This window comes from Podarcis bocagei (genome assembly GCF_964188305.1).
Source record: "Podarcis bocagei genome assembly, chromosome: 13".
NCBI lineage: Eukaryota > Metazoa > Chordata > Lepidosauria > Squamata > Lacertidae > Podarcis > Podarcis bocagei.
In genome coordinates, this window is record NC_138138.1 from 17,080,159 (window position 1) to 17,098,467 (window position 18,309).

Genomic DNA, 18,309 nt, shown 5'->3' on the forward strand with positions numbered 1-18,309 from the left:
GGCTTACAGCCAGGTCTGTTCTTTGGGGAGAAAAATAAATATTTTAAACTTATCTTGTGGCTAAGTCAGTGACTAGTCCAGAGGTATATTGTGAAAACTGATTGCCCTTGAGTCGTGGTTTGCGGAGAGTTTCGGATAACAGTTCAAGAACTTGTGATTTGTTCTCTGTGAGGGAATGGCTAGATCTCACACTTTGCATCAGGTCCAGGAAACCTTTGGCCTTCCAGATGTTGCTGCGTTACAACGCTCACCATACCTGGCCTTTGGCTGTGTTTGCAGGGATGATGGGAGTTGTCATTCAGCAAGATCTGGACGGCCAAAAGCTCCCAAGTTCAATCCCTGATATCTCCCAAGTAAGACTGATGGGGGTAGCATGTACAGTGGTACCTCGGATTACATACGCTTCAGGTTACAGACTCCGCTAACCCAGAAATAGTACCTCAGGTTAAGAACTTTGCTTCAGGATGAGAACAGAAATTGGGCTCCGGCGGTACATTGGCAGCAGGAGGCCCCATTAGCTAAAGTAGTGCTTCAGGTTAAGAACAGTTTCAGGTTAAGAATGGACCTCCGGAATGAATTAAATACTTAACCCGAGGTACCACTGTATCTGAAATGCTGGACAGCAACTGCCTTTCAGTGTAAAGTAGATAAGAATGAGCTACATAGACTAGTCATCTGATTAAGTATAGTAGCAACTTCCAGGGTAACCACTGGAGCGGTGACCTTGTCTGACCGAATGAGCAGGGAGATGTGACAGAAGGGGAAAAAATCCTCTTCTGGCTGCCTAACTTAACTGAATGAGATTTTTGTGGGGAAAGGAAATGGCACGTGTTTCTTTGGACTTTTTTCCTGCCCTACGGTCTTGGGGTGTGCCACAGTTATTACAGTAATGAGAGATAGGGAACGGTTAATTTAGCTGTCCTGCTCCCAGTTTGACTCACAGCACTTGTGATTAACCATTTTGCAAAAGGTAAACAATGTGGTTTTTCCTTAAGGGAGTCTGGTAAAATGGGTTAGACTCGAGTGAGAAAGAGTGATGTGCCCTTGGTGAGCTCATGGCTTAGGTGGGGTTTGAATGTTAGCTTCCCATAGGCAAAGCCCAGGCTGATTCTCCAAAAGTAGCAGCAGCTACTAAACCACCCCCACCCTAGTCATAAGGAGTACCGTATGGTCTCTTGTTGCCCACACAAAGATCCAGAGGATATGTCTGGAAGCAATGGGCTGTCTTCAAAGAAGTTGTCCTCTCCCTGCACACGCACACACACACACCCCGCTTCAGAGATTTGCAGGGCATCGGGATAGAAGAGGGTGAAGAAGTCCCATCCGTTGTGCAGGTGGACGTTATTGCGCTAACAGAACAACTTTGTTAGATGCTACCCAATGGCTCTGCCCTTAAACTTTCTAACAGATCACTTTGGCATACCAGGGCATGAGGTCACTGTTTTGAGAAAAGAAAGGAGACAAAAACTTCCTTCCTCCCCCCCTTTAAACTACACCTGGTACTGTTGTTGTGTGAATTTTTAAATGGTATAGTAGGGGGTGCTCTGTGGTTGCTTGGAAGCTTATTAGGGGTTTCTTTAATGAGAAGAGTATTAACTGCAGAAAACACCGAACTGTTTCCCTGTCATTACTCGTCTCTTCCTTTATGTGCAGATGCAAGACAGTATTTAACAATACTCCTTTTTAAACAAAGCAAAACTCACCAAGTAGGCCTTGCCAGTGCCCTACATGTGCTAACTGCTTCCCCAAATGCATTCCCCAATCTTGTTCTTCAGCAGGTAACTCAATATAGAAAGGGTTCTCTGAAACTTGAAAGCCACAGCAGTACAACATAGCTTGGGTGATCCTGGTTACGGCCGCAAAAGGTGACATTATGAATGGCTGAGAGTCACATTAGGTTATTAGTACCTCTGGAATTCCCTGCAAATGCTCCTTGGAAAAGCCAATATTGTAAGCAAGTTCAAAAAAGGACAAAATGGTAGGGCTTCTTTTCCACAGATTTGGTAGGATGCTCAATGTATCTAGCCTAACACCCATTCCTATTAGTTGTGATTTAAGCAGACTGTGATTGAGAGCAGAGGTCTCTTCTTCAACATCCTGAGGCATCTAGCTATAAACCCTGTCCGTGATCCAACTGAGCTCTTCTTATTTTGATAAACACATTGGTTCCTGCTGTGATCCAGGCCTTTGCTCTCTTTGTGTTGAGTCATAGAATTGTAGAGTTTGAAGGGACCTCGAGGCCAAGGGTCATCTAGTCCAGCCCCCTTCAATGCAGGAATCTCAACTAAAGCATCCATGACAGATGGCCATCCATCCTCTGCTAAAAACTTCCAAGGAAGGAGAGTCCCACTCCTCATGGAAGTCTATTCCACTATCGAACGTCTCTTAGTTTCAGAAGTCTTTTGGTGTTATACTTTGAGAATTATGGGAGAAGAACAGAACCACTTTTAATCTAGGCAGCCCTGTGGGATGCTTAAATGTTTGTGGAAGAGTGCAGAAGAGGGAGAGAAGTAACTTGGGGAAGCTGACTTACAGAGTATGTTATTGGCATGGCATCTTGGCAGAGATGGCCCAAGCAATAAATAGTCAGTGTCAAAGTTATAAAAATACACGGGAGTCAAAGAGATGACAAATATTGTCCATTGACCTTACTTCCAAGTCACCCTGCAGATGAAGTTCATCTGTTCACTGCAGGACATGGAACACAAACAGCTTAGAAGTTACCCACTCATTGTATCTTGCCCTTGGGTGGTGGTTCCAAGAAGGTCCTTGGAGTGTATATCAGAACTGTATCGAGAATGAGACTTTTCTCTTGAGTAGTCTTTAGTCTGCAGCACGCCTTGGAGACTGGGGCAACTCCCCAAGAGACAGCATGCAAGTTGACAAGGAAACTAGAAATGTGTTCATCACCATTCATGTGGAAATTTCCAGGTGTAACTTGGGACTCTGGAAAAACCTGGATGATTATTTTTGTTTGCTTTTTGTTTACAGTTCCTGGCTTCTAAAATAGATAGATACATATTTTTGGACATTCCCAGTGTAATTCTAAAACTCGCCATGGAATTTGCTTTACCTGCATTCAGAGGTAAAGTTACTCTTGCCTTAGTATTGCTGCAGTGGAATAATTCCACCAGAGTAACTGCAGGTGTTGAAAAGCATTATTTATTTTTAAGCGTTTTAAATTCTCACAGAGTGGCCTGCACGTTATTTGTGATATCCACCAACTAATCTACTGGGTTCTCAGAGACTTTTAACAGGAAATACATTGTATGTTTGACCAGATTCCTTTAGAAAAGTGAGTTGTGTTTTTTGTTCAAATCGAAATGTGAATTCTAAAGGGCCAGATGATAGATAACACAGCTAACTTTGTGGCCCAGAGGTAGGTCTCCTGCAACATTAAACTATCCCCTACTTACTTTCCCTTTTAAGTCAGAAATTAACAAATGTAATCCGGAGCACAGGAACAAGTGAGTTATGTCGCAGAAACACAGTTGGACTCTGCTCATGAAGCCTGTCCCTATCCCTTATAACTTTCTGAGGGTCTTTTCACATGTTACAAGGAAAGGCATCCCTATTCTCTGCATGGTGCCATAGCAACTCCATAGAAGGTGTGAAGGGAAAGTGTATGTCTGAAAGCACAGGGTGAGAGCACTGCCATGGATCCATGATTACTTGAGGAATACCATGGAGGCTGTGTCTGTTATGAGGCCATGGCGTCTGGTATTCTGGAGCTCTTAACGAGAAGAGGAATAGCTAGCAAGATTTGTTGTGGGTGTTGCTTTGTACAGTGGTGCCTCGGTTCTTGAACAAAATCCATTCTGGAAGCTCGTTCGGCTTCTGAAATGTTCGAAAACCGAGGCACGGCTTCCCATTGGTTGCAAGAGCTTCTTGCATTCAGCAGAAGCTGTGTCTCATATTCAGGTTCCAAAAAAACATTTGAAAACAGAAGAATTTACTTCTGGGTTTTTGGCGTTTGAGAACTGAAATGTACGACAACGGAGGCGTTCGGGAACTGAGATTCTGCTGTATATTTAAATGGTAAAGCAGCATAACTATGAAGACTTAATGCCTATTTTCTTAAATAGAGTAATCCAGCATGTTACGTTCCAGGGATTGTGCCCATAGCCAAATTTGCTTCATTCAAAGCCCATTGTGTTCAAAGGCGAGTGGGGTTGCCAGAGTCATTTTTCCTGCAACCCCATCCCCTTTCTGCCCCCTTCATTTTTATTTTTTGATTATGCCATGTATGAGCTTTAAAGCTTTCTTGACAGAAGAGAACTGTTATTCTCTGCTTTGAGAGTGCCCTATCCAAGAATTCTCTCTGGCCAGACCTATTTAGAGCACGAGGACTCAGCCGCTCCTTGAGACTCTTACAGTTCCTGGATATTTGGCAGCTTACTAGTTTCCAGGAAAACGAAACCAAAGGCTGCTGAATTCCTAGGGAGGCAGTGCAGTGGTGTGCTGCAGGCAAAGTGATCTGTGGCACGACCTTAACAGGAAAGAGAATCTCAGTGATGCGGTTTTGAGGTTGCAGTTTGTCAGCAGCAGCTTTCCCAGTTCCTTTCCTGCCCTGCCCATGTGTATATGAAAGAAATCTGCAGAATGAAGCGCAAGCCATGTGGCTCGGTGCCTGTTTTTTGAACACCTTGTTGGAGCAGGCAGACTACTGTTTTCCATGTTAAACACTAGAGGGCACCAGCGCACAGATGGATAGTTTTTCTCATACCACAATAACCTGCATTGTGTGTTGTTTGGCCTGCCATCATACAAGTCAGATCTGGAGCAGGCACAAAAATCATCTCTGGGCAGGCCCTACCTTCGATCCCAGCCTCCCATATTTAATTTCCTCATTTTGCAATGATTCAATTTCCCTGCACCTTAGGTTGTATCTCCCTGTTCATGGAGTGCTGCAGGAAGAGAGAAACAGCCACTGCATGCCCGTGGTGCTTGCTAGATGCAAAAGGATAATTTTGTGAGCCACAGCCTGAAAGAAGAAGGGGGAAACTTTAAGGTAAATAGGATGTGTTAGGCCCCAGGCATGAAAAAACGTGAATCCCTATTATTGCTTCATGCCTGGTCTTAAGTTGAATTTTGTCTGTGGAAAAGCTGGTCAGACTTTTTCCTGTTTTCTCAGGAAACTCAACACTTTCCATATAGATTTTTTGGCATGAGAACGTATCCTGCACATCTGCTGCAGAATCCTAGCACATTGCAGAAAAATATGCAATGCACTCTAGACCTCACACTTGGTTCATGCAGGTTCCCCAGCCAAACCTGTTGCTCTGCTTTAACTGAAAGTGCGACCTGGAACATAATCTATCATTCTCCTGCAGTTGCACATTGCAAGAAAGGATTAGTGGTGGGCAAGCTGTCCATCTTAGGAGTTTGTCCACCCTTCGTGATCTCATTGCCATCTGTAGAATGCCAGTTCTACACAGTTTGAAAGTCGCATATCTGGGACACCTAAAAACGGTGCTGAGGGAATGGCAGCTTACATAAATTGTCCCACATATGCACATATTTTGCATATGCTGCATGATCTATTCTGCTGAACTCAGCCTGACATAAAAACAAAAAACCCTAAGGCCCTGGGCAGTGGAAATACTGCTTGCCCCTGACCTGAGATTGAGCCAGGATGAGTATGTACTCATAAGGGAATTGTAGAATTGGAAAGGACCATGAGGGTCACTTAGTCCAGGGGTCAGCAAACTTACTGCACCTCGGGTCAGTGTCTCCAGCGCCGATCGCCCAGAGGGCGGGGGAGCGCATACCCATACGTGTGCACACACGCTATTTCTGGCGCACTTCCAGGTCGGAGGAGCACCGGGAATAGCTTGTGTGCATGTCCATGGGCCTCCTCCAACCCAGATGTGCACCGCAAACAACACTTGCACATGCGCACAAGCTATTTCCGGTGCTCCTCCGACCCAGAAGTGGGCAGCCGCACAGCGCTGGTACAAGTAAATGAGTCCCTCGGGCCTTCTCCGGCCCGCAGACCTTAGTTTGAGGACCCCTGACTTAGTCCAACACCTACCATGTGGGAATCTTTTGCACTATGTGGGGCTCAAACCCACAACCCTGAGATTTAGAGTCTCATGCTCTACCAACTGAGCTACTCTCACCATCCATCTTCTTCAGTGGTATTTCTGTTTAGCGGGCATCTGAGAGTCTTTCCTCAGCCTTGATCGAGCCATTAACTAATGGAAGCCATGGAAAACAGAGTGAGGATGTCATTCCGCCCACTTCCTTTTTTGATTTTTCAGGTCTTGCACTTTTTGGTGCTGCGTTTTCGAATTTCGCCACAGCCCTGGGGACTAGGTACTGAATATTATTTTAATTGAAGCGGGACATTCCTGGGGTCTCTCTCCTTGCAGGTGGAACCAGAAGCTGTGTGCATTTTTTCCATCTTTTCTCTAACAGTTGGATTCAGTTGCTTATCAGCCCTTTGTCCCTGAAATGGCCTGTTGGTTTTTTTTTAATCTTGGTTGGCTGTTCCATCTGGCTGCGAGGGGCCGAGTTTCACACCTGCTTCCTGCTTCGGTACTGTGGAAGTGTACTGGTGTGTGGTACTCAAGAGGTATGCACATCTTAGTCCTTCCTTAGTGGTTCCTTTTTTTAGATGCTTATTGTAACTCTGTCCCCCACCCCCAGGGTTCACCAGAGAGGGACGCCAACTCCTCGCCCAACAAAGAGACCCATTCAGAGAACTGGATTGTATTTTTAGCCGAGCCAGATTCTTTCTCCAGCTTTAAAAGTAGCAAATGGGGGAACGCAGCCTACATCAGTGCGGGCCTTGCAGAATGACCTCATTCAGGCTTTGGCATCTGTTCGGAGCAGAAACAATCACTAATGATATCAGGAGATCAGAATTTTCCCCCTTGTTGTGGTAGTAGGAGTAGTTCGTAAACAAGTGCAGGGCTCACTTCTGAAATATATCTGATGTGTGCGTTCTCCACATTGATGAAACATGGTGGACCTCGGTAGCTGTAGTTTTGGTGTGTGAGCTTCTGTTGATTTGTCTGCTTCAGATCCTTCAAAAAAGCCTAGTGCATCCCCCCCCCCCCCCGCTAAGCGTCCTTGGTGCAAAAGCCTGTACTGTATATCTCTTCTCATAGCAAAGCAACAGTGAAAGCTCTAATAGAGCAGTCAAAGCAAAACCCTCTTTGTAGTGTTCAGTACTTGTTGCAGGAACTTTTGCTGTTTCTCAGAAGCTTACTGGAGATTTTTAATGAGAACCTCAATAACAACCTCCTAAAAAACAGCTTGCCTGCCATTATTGATCTTCTCTTTGGAGATATGTATCCGCAGGATATTTTAAGGAACCTTCTAAGGCAAATATGTATAGGGCAGATTCACAGACCCCACATGCTTGGCATAGGGCCCTGCATGAATTGATTATACATCCAGAACAGGACCCAGAATCCTGTTTAATAAAGTGGCATTAAGCCACAGTAGCCCATTTCATCAGACACAATGAGAAACTGGTTGATATTAACCAGGATTTCACATTCCAAAGCCCGGGGCCCAACAATCAACAGCATAAGCAAAAATATAGTAAGATACAATGCATCCATCTTTAATGCACAAATTAAATATGAGTTATTACAAAGCTATCTAATACTTCATTAATTAATAAACAAGAATGAAGGAGTTCAGAATCCGATTGGACTGTTCTTAGTGCAGACCAGACAATAACCTTAAGAGATGCTTAATCTAATATAATAAAACCAGTTCCCTTCTCTGAAGTTCCAACTATTTTCTTTTTGAGTAATCAACTTCCAGCCATTTAATACTTCTGCAATTTCCCCTCTCTTCCATTCCTGCAGTTGGCTTTATTACTTCTAATCGTCCCCAAAGTTTTCTTACCTAATCTTTTAAAATAAAGTGGACCCTCCAGATACAGTGGTACCTCGGGTTACATACGCTTCAGGTTACATACACTTCAGGTTACATACGCTTCAGGTTACAGGCTCCGCTAACTCAGAAATAGTGCTTCAGGATGAGAACAGAAATTGGGCTCCGGTGGCGCGGCGGCAGCAGGAGGCCCCATTAGCTAAAGTGGTGCTTCAGGTTAAGAACAGTTTCAGGTTAAGTACGAACCTCCGGAATGAATTAAGTACTTAACCCGAGGTACCACTGTACAAACTTAATTCATCCTGGGGGTCTGTACTTACCCTGAAAAGTCCGTATCCAGAGACGCTGCTTCTGCGCATGTGCATGGCGCGATAGAGCGCTTCTGCACATGTGGCGCACAGAGAATCCTGGAAGTATACACTTTCGGGATTGCCGTGTTCGCAACCCAAAATTACGTTACCCGAAGGTAACAACCCGAGGTACCACTGTATCTTTCCATTCTCTAACATGAGCAATTACAAAATTGCAAAAATTTACATGGCCCAGGTCCAATAAGGATATCTCTTCCCATTCTATTTAAATAAGCTTTTATCTGGATAAATGGGGAAAAGACTCAGCTGGCATGGCAGCTTCCATACTGCTTGTTCACATGTGGTGATCTGGGCCCAATCTTGATATAAATCTAACCTGCTGAACAAACCAGTTTTATTGTGGGGAAATGTCTGGGATATGAAGTGGGAACAGTCCATTAGTTATGATGTGGGAGGGTTGTTGTTGTTGCTATTGTTGTTTTTTAAAAAGCACCTTCAGGAAAAGATAAGCACTTGCTGTTACTCCTTTGGCAGTCACCTGTTGTTGTTGTTTTCAAAAAAGACCAACTGTAGTTCTTCTTGTGCAGAAAGGTTTCAAGAGATGGTATCAGTATCTCTTTAAAGAGGCTATGAACCCGAAAGCGGGGAAGAAGGTTTGAGTGGGTGGAGCAGGAAACACATCTTGCGATTTCTACATTGTGGCAGTCGTCCATTTCTCTTGCCCTTGTACGTGCCCACCTGCAGTCCATAACGGGACAGACTGCCAGCACAGGGTTACCACGTCACCTGCTATTTGTAAGAACTAGGCCTAAACCTCCTAATATTCCAACCAGACTCACTGGTTTGGTTCTGACAAAATAAGCTACAGTGAGCCTTGGACTCAAATCTGTTGCCCTCTCCTCTCCCATTTCGTGCCTGCGAGGAGAAAGTTGGAGCTTTTGCTCTTGACTTCAAACAAGCCACAGTTCCGTGTGACGGTCCAGACCTGAGAAACTGTGGTTTGTTCTACATTCTTTTTAGTGAGAACAAGCCAGGGTCAGTCGTATGTTTCTGATCCAGGCTTGTTCTGAAACCATTTTCCATTGTGTTAATGTGGGGAGCTGACTTTGGTTTTCAAGCCAGAAGAGAATGATTCCAGTCTTCTCTGTTAAGTGAGCCCAACACAAATCCACAGAGTGGGAAATCCTGGTTTCAAATTATGTCTTAATGTGGACCTTGTTTTCTCATGTCTACCTGAAATAAATAACAGTAATTTTTTTTTATTAAAAGAGTGAAAATGAGGGGTTTTGGAACTTTTAAAATTGTTCTTTGACTGTCCCAAACCCATTGAACTGCCTGTGCCACTCCTCTTAAACCACTATATTATGTGGTTTAAGGGACGAATCAGGGCCATGGTTAGCTTCTTGAGCCAAATTTGATTGGCTGCAGTAAACGTGAGCTGCACATGTCATGGCTTTCACCGCCCCTGAGCCCCCTGGGGAGATGAGATGTCCTTGGCTTCTATTGTATTGGCAGAATGGATGAACCATGCCATTCTAGTGAGAACACCCTTGGGGGAAGGGAATCCAGAGGGGGTGGCCAGTGTTGGGGCCAGAATGAGGTTAAAACCATGTTAACACACCCCAACACAACTCTCTATTGTTTTGCTCTTTTCTCCAAGGGGCTGTCCTAACATAGCTGGCATTGTCCACTCCAGAGTGCCCTTCTCTTGCCTCTTGCCTGGGAGTAGTGAGGAGGTGGCACTCTGCTGAATAGATCTGCTTAAAGCTGTCTCTCCATTACGGTTTGGGTCCGCTTTGCAGCTATTACTTGATTAGCCCATTGAAAACATTCTGGTCAACTAAAAATATTGCCCGTGAGTATGTCAGTTTGGGCCATTGCAAGAACATAAGAGACTCGCTGTATAAGCCAACGTCCTTTCAGACCAGCATCCTACAAGGAAGGGGGTGAAGCTAGTACCATCCCATCACTTTGTGTCCTCTGAAATTAGTATTCACTGGCATATTTTCTTTCAACTTGGGAGGTTCTTTATAACAATCAGGAATAATAGCCACGTAGGTCATTTTGTTCAGGTCTTCACAGTAGAAATAAAGGTACAGGTGTAATTTCCTGATTCATTAACCACATGCAAACCTACATACCCTTAAAACCCCATGTGGGAAACCTGTGGCCCATGGGGCTATTTAGGGCCCCCCATGCTTCCTAATTTGGCCCACCAGGCCATTTCCCCTGGCCATGGCCACCTCTAACCCGATGTCATGTGATGTTAGGTGTGAGACAGGTAATGGTACGGTTGCAAAGGAACAATCGAGAAACTTGCTCAGCTTGCATAGTTAATAATCATCATAATAAATTTTATTTATACCCTGCCCTCCCCAGCCAAGACCGGGCTCAGGGCGGCTAACACCAGGTATAAGAACAATTGATTAAAATGCAACTTAGAAACAAGATTAAGTACAACATTAAAATGCAGCCTCATTTCAATAGAAACTCAAATCAAAAACTTTTGGGGGATGAAAACGTCAAAACGTGTTTCCGAGCACAATTCAAAGTGTTGGTGCTGACCTTTAAAGCCCTAAACGGCCTCGGTCCAGTATACCTGAAGGAGCGTCTCCACCCCCATCAGTCTGCCCGGACGCTGAGGTCCAGCGCCGAGGGCCTTCTGGCGGTTCCCTCACTGCGAGAAGCAAAGCTACAGGGAACCAGGCAGAGGGCCTTCTCGGTAGTGGCGCCCGCCCTGTGGAACGCCCTTCCAGCAGATGTCAAAGCGATAAACAACTATCTGACATTCAGGAGACATCTTAAGGCAGCCCTGTTCAGGGAAGTTTTTAACGTGTGACATTTTACTGTATTTTTGGTTTTTATGGAAGCCGCCCAGAGTGGCTGGGGAGGCCCAGCCAGATGGGCGGGGTATAAATAATAAATTATTATTATTATAATCTTCACCAAGGCCAACTATCCAGGCTGGTCCTACGTGGGCCAGAAAAAAGCCAGGGAAGTCCCCAAATAGGAATTCCATCACAGAAGGAGAAAGGAAAAAGGAAAAAGGGGGAGGGGTTAGTTAACACATGAATTCCTCCAATAGCACCAATGGTGGCCACAGTTGGTGCAAACCAGATCTCCCTCTTAACCAAGATCTGAAACTCACTTTAAACCATGGTTAGGACAGCCACGTATCCTTGGTGATTGTCTAGAAATGGTGCACAGTTCCTTATGAACAACAGCTTTGGATGGGTTTCCTGCTTCTGGGAGGAGTCTTTGCCATTAGCGCCATGGTTAGCCGATTGTGTGACCCACTATCCTGGGGTTTCCCAAAGTGGTTGATATTGGGGTCAGTGGGACTGTGCAGGATGTGAATAAAGACCTGGGGTTCAAAAAGAGCCTAGGGTGGCAAAGAAGCTCAAGTGGTGTAGTATGAAAAAATACATTGGGAACTACGAGTCTCTGAAACAGAAGACACAGGCATGTACAGAGTGCACATCCCTTGCCAGTGAGGAACCTGTATTTAACATTTGCTTTCTCAGTATAACAGTATTCCTTATTACTTACATATTATGAGTCCTAGCAATGGAGACTGAGTAATAAATGCTGTTTATATATTGACATTCTTCATTTCATTTACGTTCCTAAGAATTTGGACTGGGGTTGATGACAACTTCAGAAGCTCATCAGGGGGTCAATTAACTCAGACATTTGGAAGCCCTGCTCTGTCCTGTTGCCTTGCCTATGCTGGATCTTGCTGCCTCTTCTTGGTTGTGATAGCTTGTTTCTTTTCAGAGAAGCAGAGTCCTTCAAGGAGCAAGGAAATGCCTTTTATGCCAAGAAGGACTACAATGAAGCGTTCAACTACTACACAAAAGCGATAGGTGAGGAGAGAGAGAAAGAATGGCTTTCTTGGTTTGTTAATCGGAGAATTGGTGCAATGTGCCTGTGGGTCTATTTGGTGCTGGTCACAAGGGCCTTGATTTCCTTCCTCCAAAAGCTCACACTTCTGCTCTGATTTGTAATACTTCGCCTCAGTTCAGGGTAGGCAATACATAGTCAACAACAGAATTCCACAGTAAGATCCAACATCCTGGATGCAGAGGTCCTTGTAACACCTGTGTAATGGCAAGGTTTCTCTTGTGGCACCAAGCAACACTGTGATTCTCAATATCATAGTTGAACCATATTTGTGTAAGCAAGCTGTCACATACCTGACTGTTTCACATGCAGAAATGTAAAAATTTCAAAGTCCTGAGAATCTCAGCCTTACAAACTAGATTTTTAAAAGTTGCTAAACATGGTTTTGGAGGCAGCTTGAAAAATATGCTAGCAGTATTGGGCTGAAATTTCAAAGTGGATCTTTCCTGGGTCTTCCCCCCATCCCACCCCATTTTTTGCTCTCTGAACTTTCCTGCTGATTCCAACCTCTGTTCTCTCCACTCCCCCCATTTCTTTCCTTTTCTTTCCTCGCCGTTTGTATGCCCAGAGCAAAGGCACAAACATTGAAATGAATGGTTTCTACTAAGTGCCATTTTGCTGGGAGTGGGGAGAGAAGAAAATCTATTGGTTGGTGGTGAGGGTTGGCACAAGATCTAAAAAATTAACCTTTTGATTTTTATCAAACTTTAATTGTTAAAGAATAATAACGTGCAAACAAAACCGCAGACCTCTGAATTTCATTAGGGATCCAGAATTTAGCTTACCAGTGAATGGTGTTTGCTTTCTGTTTTCATCTTATTGGAAGGGCAAGGATTTGGGGACAGGGTAAGGTGGGGATTTCTACTCTGTCTTTGTTGTGCTTAACGCTTCTGCTCCCTGTCCTCCAGATGCCTGCCCCAGCAATGCCAGCTACTATGGGAACCGTGCTGCCACGCTCATGATGCTAGGCAAATTCCGGGAGGCCCTGGGGGATGCCCAGCAGTCCGTCAGGATGGACGACAGCTTTTTGCGGGTATGTTAGTCCATGTGGCAAGACAGTATCAGCATATAGCACCAATCTTGGCTGCCAATCCATTTCCAAGCCCAGTTCAGAGTGCTGGCTTTGACATATATAACCTTAAACAGCGCAGGACCACAACAAAGATGGCCTCCTCCCAATATGAGTCCACCTGGACCCTGCGATTATTATCTGAGGCCCTCCTTCATGTGCCTTCTCTGTCAGAGGTCTGGAGGACAGCAATGCAAGAACAGGGCCTTTTCTGCGGTGGCTCCCCGTTTGCAGAATGCGCTCCCCAGGGAGGCTCGCCTGGCATCATCACTTTGTATCCTTAGGCATCAGGCGAAAACTTTCCTCTATAACCAGGCCTTTGGCCTTTAACTATCTGTGGCTTTTTAGAAGTGGATGGGATGCTTCTGATGTACAGTGGTAACTTGGTTTATGAACTTAATACGTTCCGGAAGTCCATTCTTAAACTGAAACCGTTCTTAAACTGAGGCGTGCTTTCCCTAATGAGGCCTCCCACCGCCGGTGCCCTTCCACTGTTCGGATTCTGTTCTTAGACCAAGGTAAAGTTTGCAAACCAGGACACTACTTCCGGTTCTGCACAATTCGTAAACTGAATAGTTTGTAAACAGGGCTGTTCTTAAACCGAGGTACCACTGTACTTTTCTTTCCTCTTGGTTTTAATGTATCTATGTGGGTTTTACTGTCGATGTCGGTTTTAAGTTGCTTTTGGTTGCCGTGGGCAAGATTAAACAACCCACAAATTTAATAAATAATGAAAATAATATGTGCAGCTCCCCTGCTGATGATCCACATTTACACTGCATGCTGTCAAGATTCTGCCACTCACCACCACCTCTCCATTCTCAGGGACACCTACGGGAGGGGAAGTGTCACCTATCTCTGGGCAACGCCATGGCTGCCAGCCGCTGCTTCCAACGAGTTTTAGAACTGGATCATAAAAACACGCAAGCTCAGCAAGAGGTATGGTTTTCTCAAGTCTGAGTTTGCCTGAAGAGAGGGATACTCATCTGGCAGAACTAGGGTAGTTGTCCCGAATCGACAACCTTGGCTTGCTTGTATCTAATAGCATCTAAGGATGTCTTAGCTTGATTCTTAAATATAGAGATTCTTGAGAGTCTCTACAAGGTATAAGGCAGGTATTTGTGGAATTCAAGATATGCAGAAAAGCAGCCTGCAATCTTGTTCTTCAGAAGGGGTGACGGGGTTGCAAATATTTTGAATAAAAATAAATAAAACTTTAGAATTATTTGCTGCATGGGCTGTTAACAGTGGAAACTGACAGTGTTCTTGCTTTGCGTTGCAGCTGAACAACGCCAGAACTGTTCTAGAGTACGAGAAAATTGCCGAAATTGACTTTGAGAAACGGGATTTCCGAAAGGTACAAACGAAGCAGCCTTGCAGTCGCCCGACCGCCGCCTTATCCGCACGACAATGCGGTCTTTCCTTGGGAATGAGTTGGAGATAGGGTTGATTTCCTCCTCACCACCCCAGGACTGAAAGATCTAGGGCTGTTTCTGGTTACTCAATGGAACCAGAATCCAGTCTCCCTTAAATGGCTCATTGCTTGTCCCTGTGTGCCCCCTGCTCATGCTCAGAGTGTATCTTAAGACAGAATAACTTTGCCCCTTTGACCCCGGTGTTAAGGCCTCCGTATATCCCGGTGAATTCCTAGCTCACTTGTCTCCTAATGGCTGAGAGCAGCTGGCTCGCCAGGGACAATCTCAAGTTTGTCTTGAGGAAGAACCCTGCCTTGTCTGAGACTCGAGCCAGTTCTACCCGGGCTTCTCTGTCGCTTGGGCAGCGTCAAACGTGCCCTTTGTTTCTGGAGAAGGAGCATCTCCTTCCCATGGCCTCCATCATTTGGAGAGTCTCGGCGCTTCCCGCTGCCCCCAGCAGTGATGTCACCTATGGGAAGGGGCAGGGGGGGGAGCCGAAAACCCAGCTGAGCCTCGGGCCAAACAATGGTCCCCTTCTTGTGCAGCTGTCACTTCTCTGGAGCAGCAAGAGAGCCCGTGAAGTCACTCATTGAGGCCTGGAGCTTGAGTTAGCCATTTGTCATGGTAGCTTCATCCCGCCCGCCCTTGTCTTAACACTCCGGGCCGGTTGGGTTAGTCTGATGGCTGTTGCAGCAGGGTGGTTTCCCCCCTGTTTCAGGAATGCTTCTTGTTACCTCGAGACGCGAGTGCGCGCAGAGTAAAAAAAGTCAATCCTTTATTAGGCATAGCAAACCACACATTATCAAACAAACCGCGTATACAAATTGTGCAAAATACGAATTCAGCATAACAAGGTTTGTCCTACTCAGATCTTTAACTCCAGAGAGAATCAATTTGCATAAATAATACAATATAACCCTACCACATCACCAATCAGTTAAGAACCACTGAATCTCTCTATAATGGCCCAGTCTTTCTACTTGGACAGCACTCAAAAATTCAGCCACTATTAAAGTAATTTGATCATTCCTGTCCGAGAGCAGGTCCTGAACCGTTGGTGGCATAGAATTTAACCTGTTAAGTTGTAAGGCCTCTAATAATTGTCTTCTGGCATAAATGCCAAAATCACAAGAAAAGAAAATATGCTCCAAAGTATCAGGTTCCTGTTTACTACATTTGCAGAAACGCTCTGCTTCTGGGAGAGCTAAATATCTTCCTCTTACTATCATTGAGGGAAACATATTAAATCTGGCTAACATAAGCAGCCTGCACAATTCATGATTCTTCAGATTTGAAGGGTGCGCAGAGTAGATGGGACCACATCTTAAATGCAGATCTGCCCCCAGTCGAAAAGTTAGTGGGTTACGGGGGATCCTATGGCAGACAAATGAGGAGCTCGGAGATCTGCAGCTTCCTCATCTACTCTTCCCTGTTTTTCTTCAGCCGGATTCTGCTGCTGAAAGAAAATAACGTCTGAGGACAGACTGCAGAGCACTAACCCCACAGACCCCACAACATCTCCTGCCATTTGTTTCTTTTGCACATAAAATCGAACCAGCGGCAATTCTTTCCTCTGTGTGTTTGGAGCAGATCTGGGTTACCTTTGCTAGTGTGTTCTGCATTCCATCAAGCGTCATGCAGGGTTGGTGCTCCACCCGAAGGACTTGGTACATTTTTACTCCCAAATTGCCCAAAACCCACCACATGGGGGCTGTTCTAGGTTATTCAAGTCCCTTGATCTGACAGGCATGGAACTGACTCCTGTGCTTCCTTGTTCTCACTGACTGTTCCCCCCCCCCTCCAGGTTGTCTTCTGCATGGATCGTGCTCTGGAGTTTGCCCCCGCTTGCCACCGGTTCAAAATCCTCAAAGCGGAATGCTTAGCATTGCTGGGTCGCTACCCTGAAGCACAGTCTGTGGCCAGGTGGGAACTGCAACCGCTAGAAACAGGCTTGGTGGGGAAATTCCCTGTGCTGTGTAGGGATGGGGGAGGAATTTGTCAACCTCAGGTTCCAAAGTGGAGTTCCTTGATCCGGGCAGAGCAGAACCTGGACTGGATCGTGGATCCACTTCAGAATCCATATTCCCATGGATTCCTTTAAAAAGGAGAAGCTCAAACACAGATAATCCAGTTGCCCACTGCCTGAGGCAAGCTAGTGTGTGGGGCTCCTTGCTGTCACACACTCTTCATGCAATTAAAGTAAGCCCTCCCTTGGAACAATGGGACTTGGTGTTTTCTTGCTCTCATGGCGAAATGCAAGGATGTGGTTAACTGATGTTAACTGATGTGGTTAAATGATTAAAAAAACTCACATACACCTAAGACTGAGTTTTAGCACACATGAAAAACTTAAAACAAATCCTTATTTTCTGATGAATAGCCTTTGGACTATAATGTAACTTAAAAAGGAAACTATCTTTAGTTTAGTTTAGTGGTCTGGTCCATGGGGTTACGAAGAGTCGGACACAACTAAATGACTAAACAACAACAATCTTTAGAAAGATTTTTCCTCCAAAAGCATTTTATTTAAAAAAATCTCATTTAAATAAAAAAACACAATTTAAATTTTAAAAAACCCGATTTTTATTTATTTATTATGATTTTTAATCTTGGATTTTTATCCACCCTGGATGTGACCAGCTGTCCTTTGGTGATCAACAGTTCTGTGACTCTGCCTTTGTCTCTGTGTTTAGCGACATCTTGCGAATAGACTCCACAAACGCTGATGCCCTGTACGTCCGAGGTCTGTGCCTTTACTACGAAGACTGCATTGAGAAGGCTGTGCAGTTCTTCATCCAGGCACTCAAAATGGCTCCCGACCACGACAAGGCCTGCCTCGCCTGCCGCGTAAGTATGAAAGGAAGCAGCCAGGCGGGCTGTTGCTTTTGACAGGCCTGCGGGCGATGGAGGGGGTGGGGCTGCCTTCACCTGTGCTTAGAGGGAACAGCAGCAAGCATCACTTGGCAGGTGGCATTCAGGAAAGAGGGCAAACATTGCGCTGCTTGTTCCTTTCTAGAGAGGAAGTCGGAAGATACCTCCCCCCCTTTTTTCTTTTTCTTTTTTTCTCTCCATACCTTTTATTTTAGGCATGCACACTTACTATTTCACTGATAACATTAAGCCCGACTAAAATAGGCCCATTGAAATAAAGGAATCCGACTAATACAGACCTATTATGAACTGGTCTTTGACTGTAATAATAAAGAATTACTATTACTATTATTACAGACCTGTTAACTGGTCGACCCATATTTAAGGGTAACGTTAAATACAGCCCATCTCTTCCTGTCCCCTCGTTTCTTGGTATTAAAGGTAAAGGGACCCCTGACCATTAGGTCCAGTCTTGGCCGACTCTGGGGTTGCGGCGCTCATCTCGCTTTATTGGCCGAGGGAGCCGGTGTACAGCTTCCAGGTCATGTGACCAGCATGACTAAGCCGCTTCTGGCAAACCAGAGCAGTGCACGGAAACGCCGTTTACCTTCCCGCCGGAGCGGTACCTACTTATCTACTTGCACTTTGACTTGCTTTCGAACTGCTAGGTTGGCAGGAGCAGGGACCAAGCAACAGGAGCTCACCCCGTCATGGGGATTCGAACCGCCGACCTTCTGATCGGCGAGTCCTAGGCTCTGTGGTTTAACCCACAGCGCCACCACTAAAACCCGGAGCAATGGAGCCAAACTACAAGAAAGAAGATTCCACCTAAACATTAGGAAGAACTTCCTGACAGTAAGAGCTGTTCGACAGTGGAATTTGCTGC

The 18,309-nt window shown here is 45.2% G+C and overlaps 1 protein-coding gene and 1 long non-coding RNA gene across 2 annotated transcripts in view; one reads left to right on the top strand and one right to left on the bottom strand.

The window, feature by feature from the left end:
• LOC308571476 overlaps positions 1 to 18,309 on the bottom strand; it is a 379,389-nt gene that overhangs the window by 217,420 nt on the left and 143,660 nt on the right. The gene's annotated exons all lie outside the window — the stretch shown is intronic.
• Positions 1 to 18,309, top strand: part of DNAJC7 (DnaJ heat shock protein family (Hsp40) member C7) — a 37,053-nt gene that overhangs the window by 2,058 nt on the left and 16,686 nt on the right. Inside the window, exons 2-7 of the mRNA XM_081166537.1 lie at positions 11,943 to 12,031; positions 12,977 to 13,101; positions 13,963 to 14,076; positions 14,420 to 14,494; positions 16,357 to 16,475; positions 17,246 to 17,399. Of these exons, the coding sequence (XP_081022663.1) occupies positions 11,943 to 12,031; positions 12,977 to 13,101; positions 13,963 to 14,076; positions 14,420 to 14,494; positions 16,357 to 16,475; positions 17,246 to 17,399 (676 nt within the window). The remainder of the gene's footprint in view (positions 1 to 11,942; positions 12,032 to 12,976; positions 13,102 to 13,962; positions 14,077 to 14,419; positions 14,495 to 16,356; positions 16,476 to 17,245; positions 17,400 to 18,309) is intronic.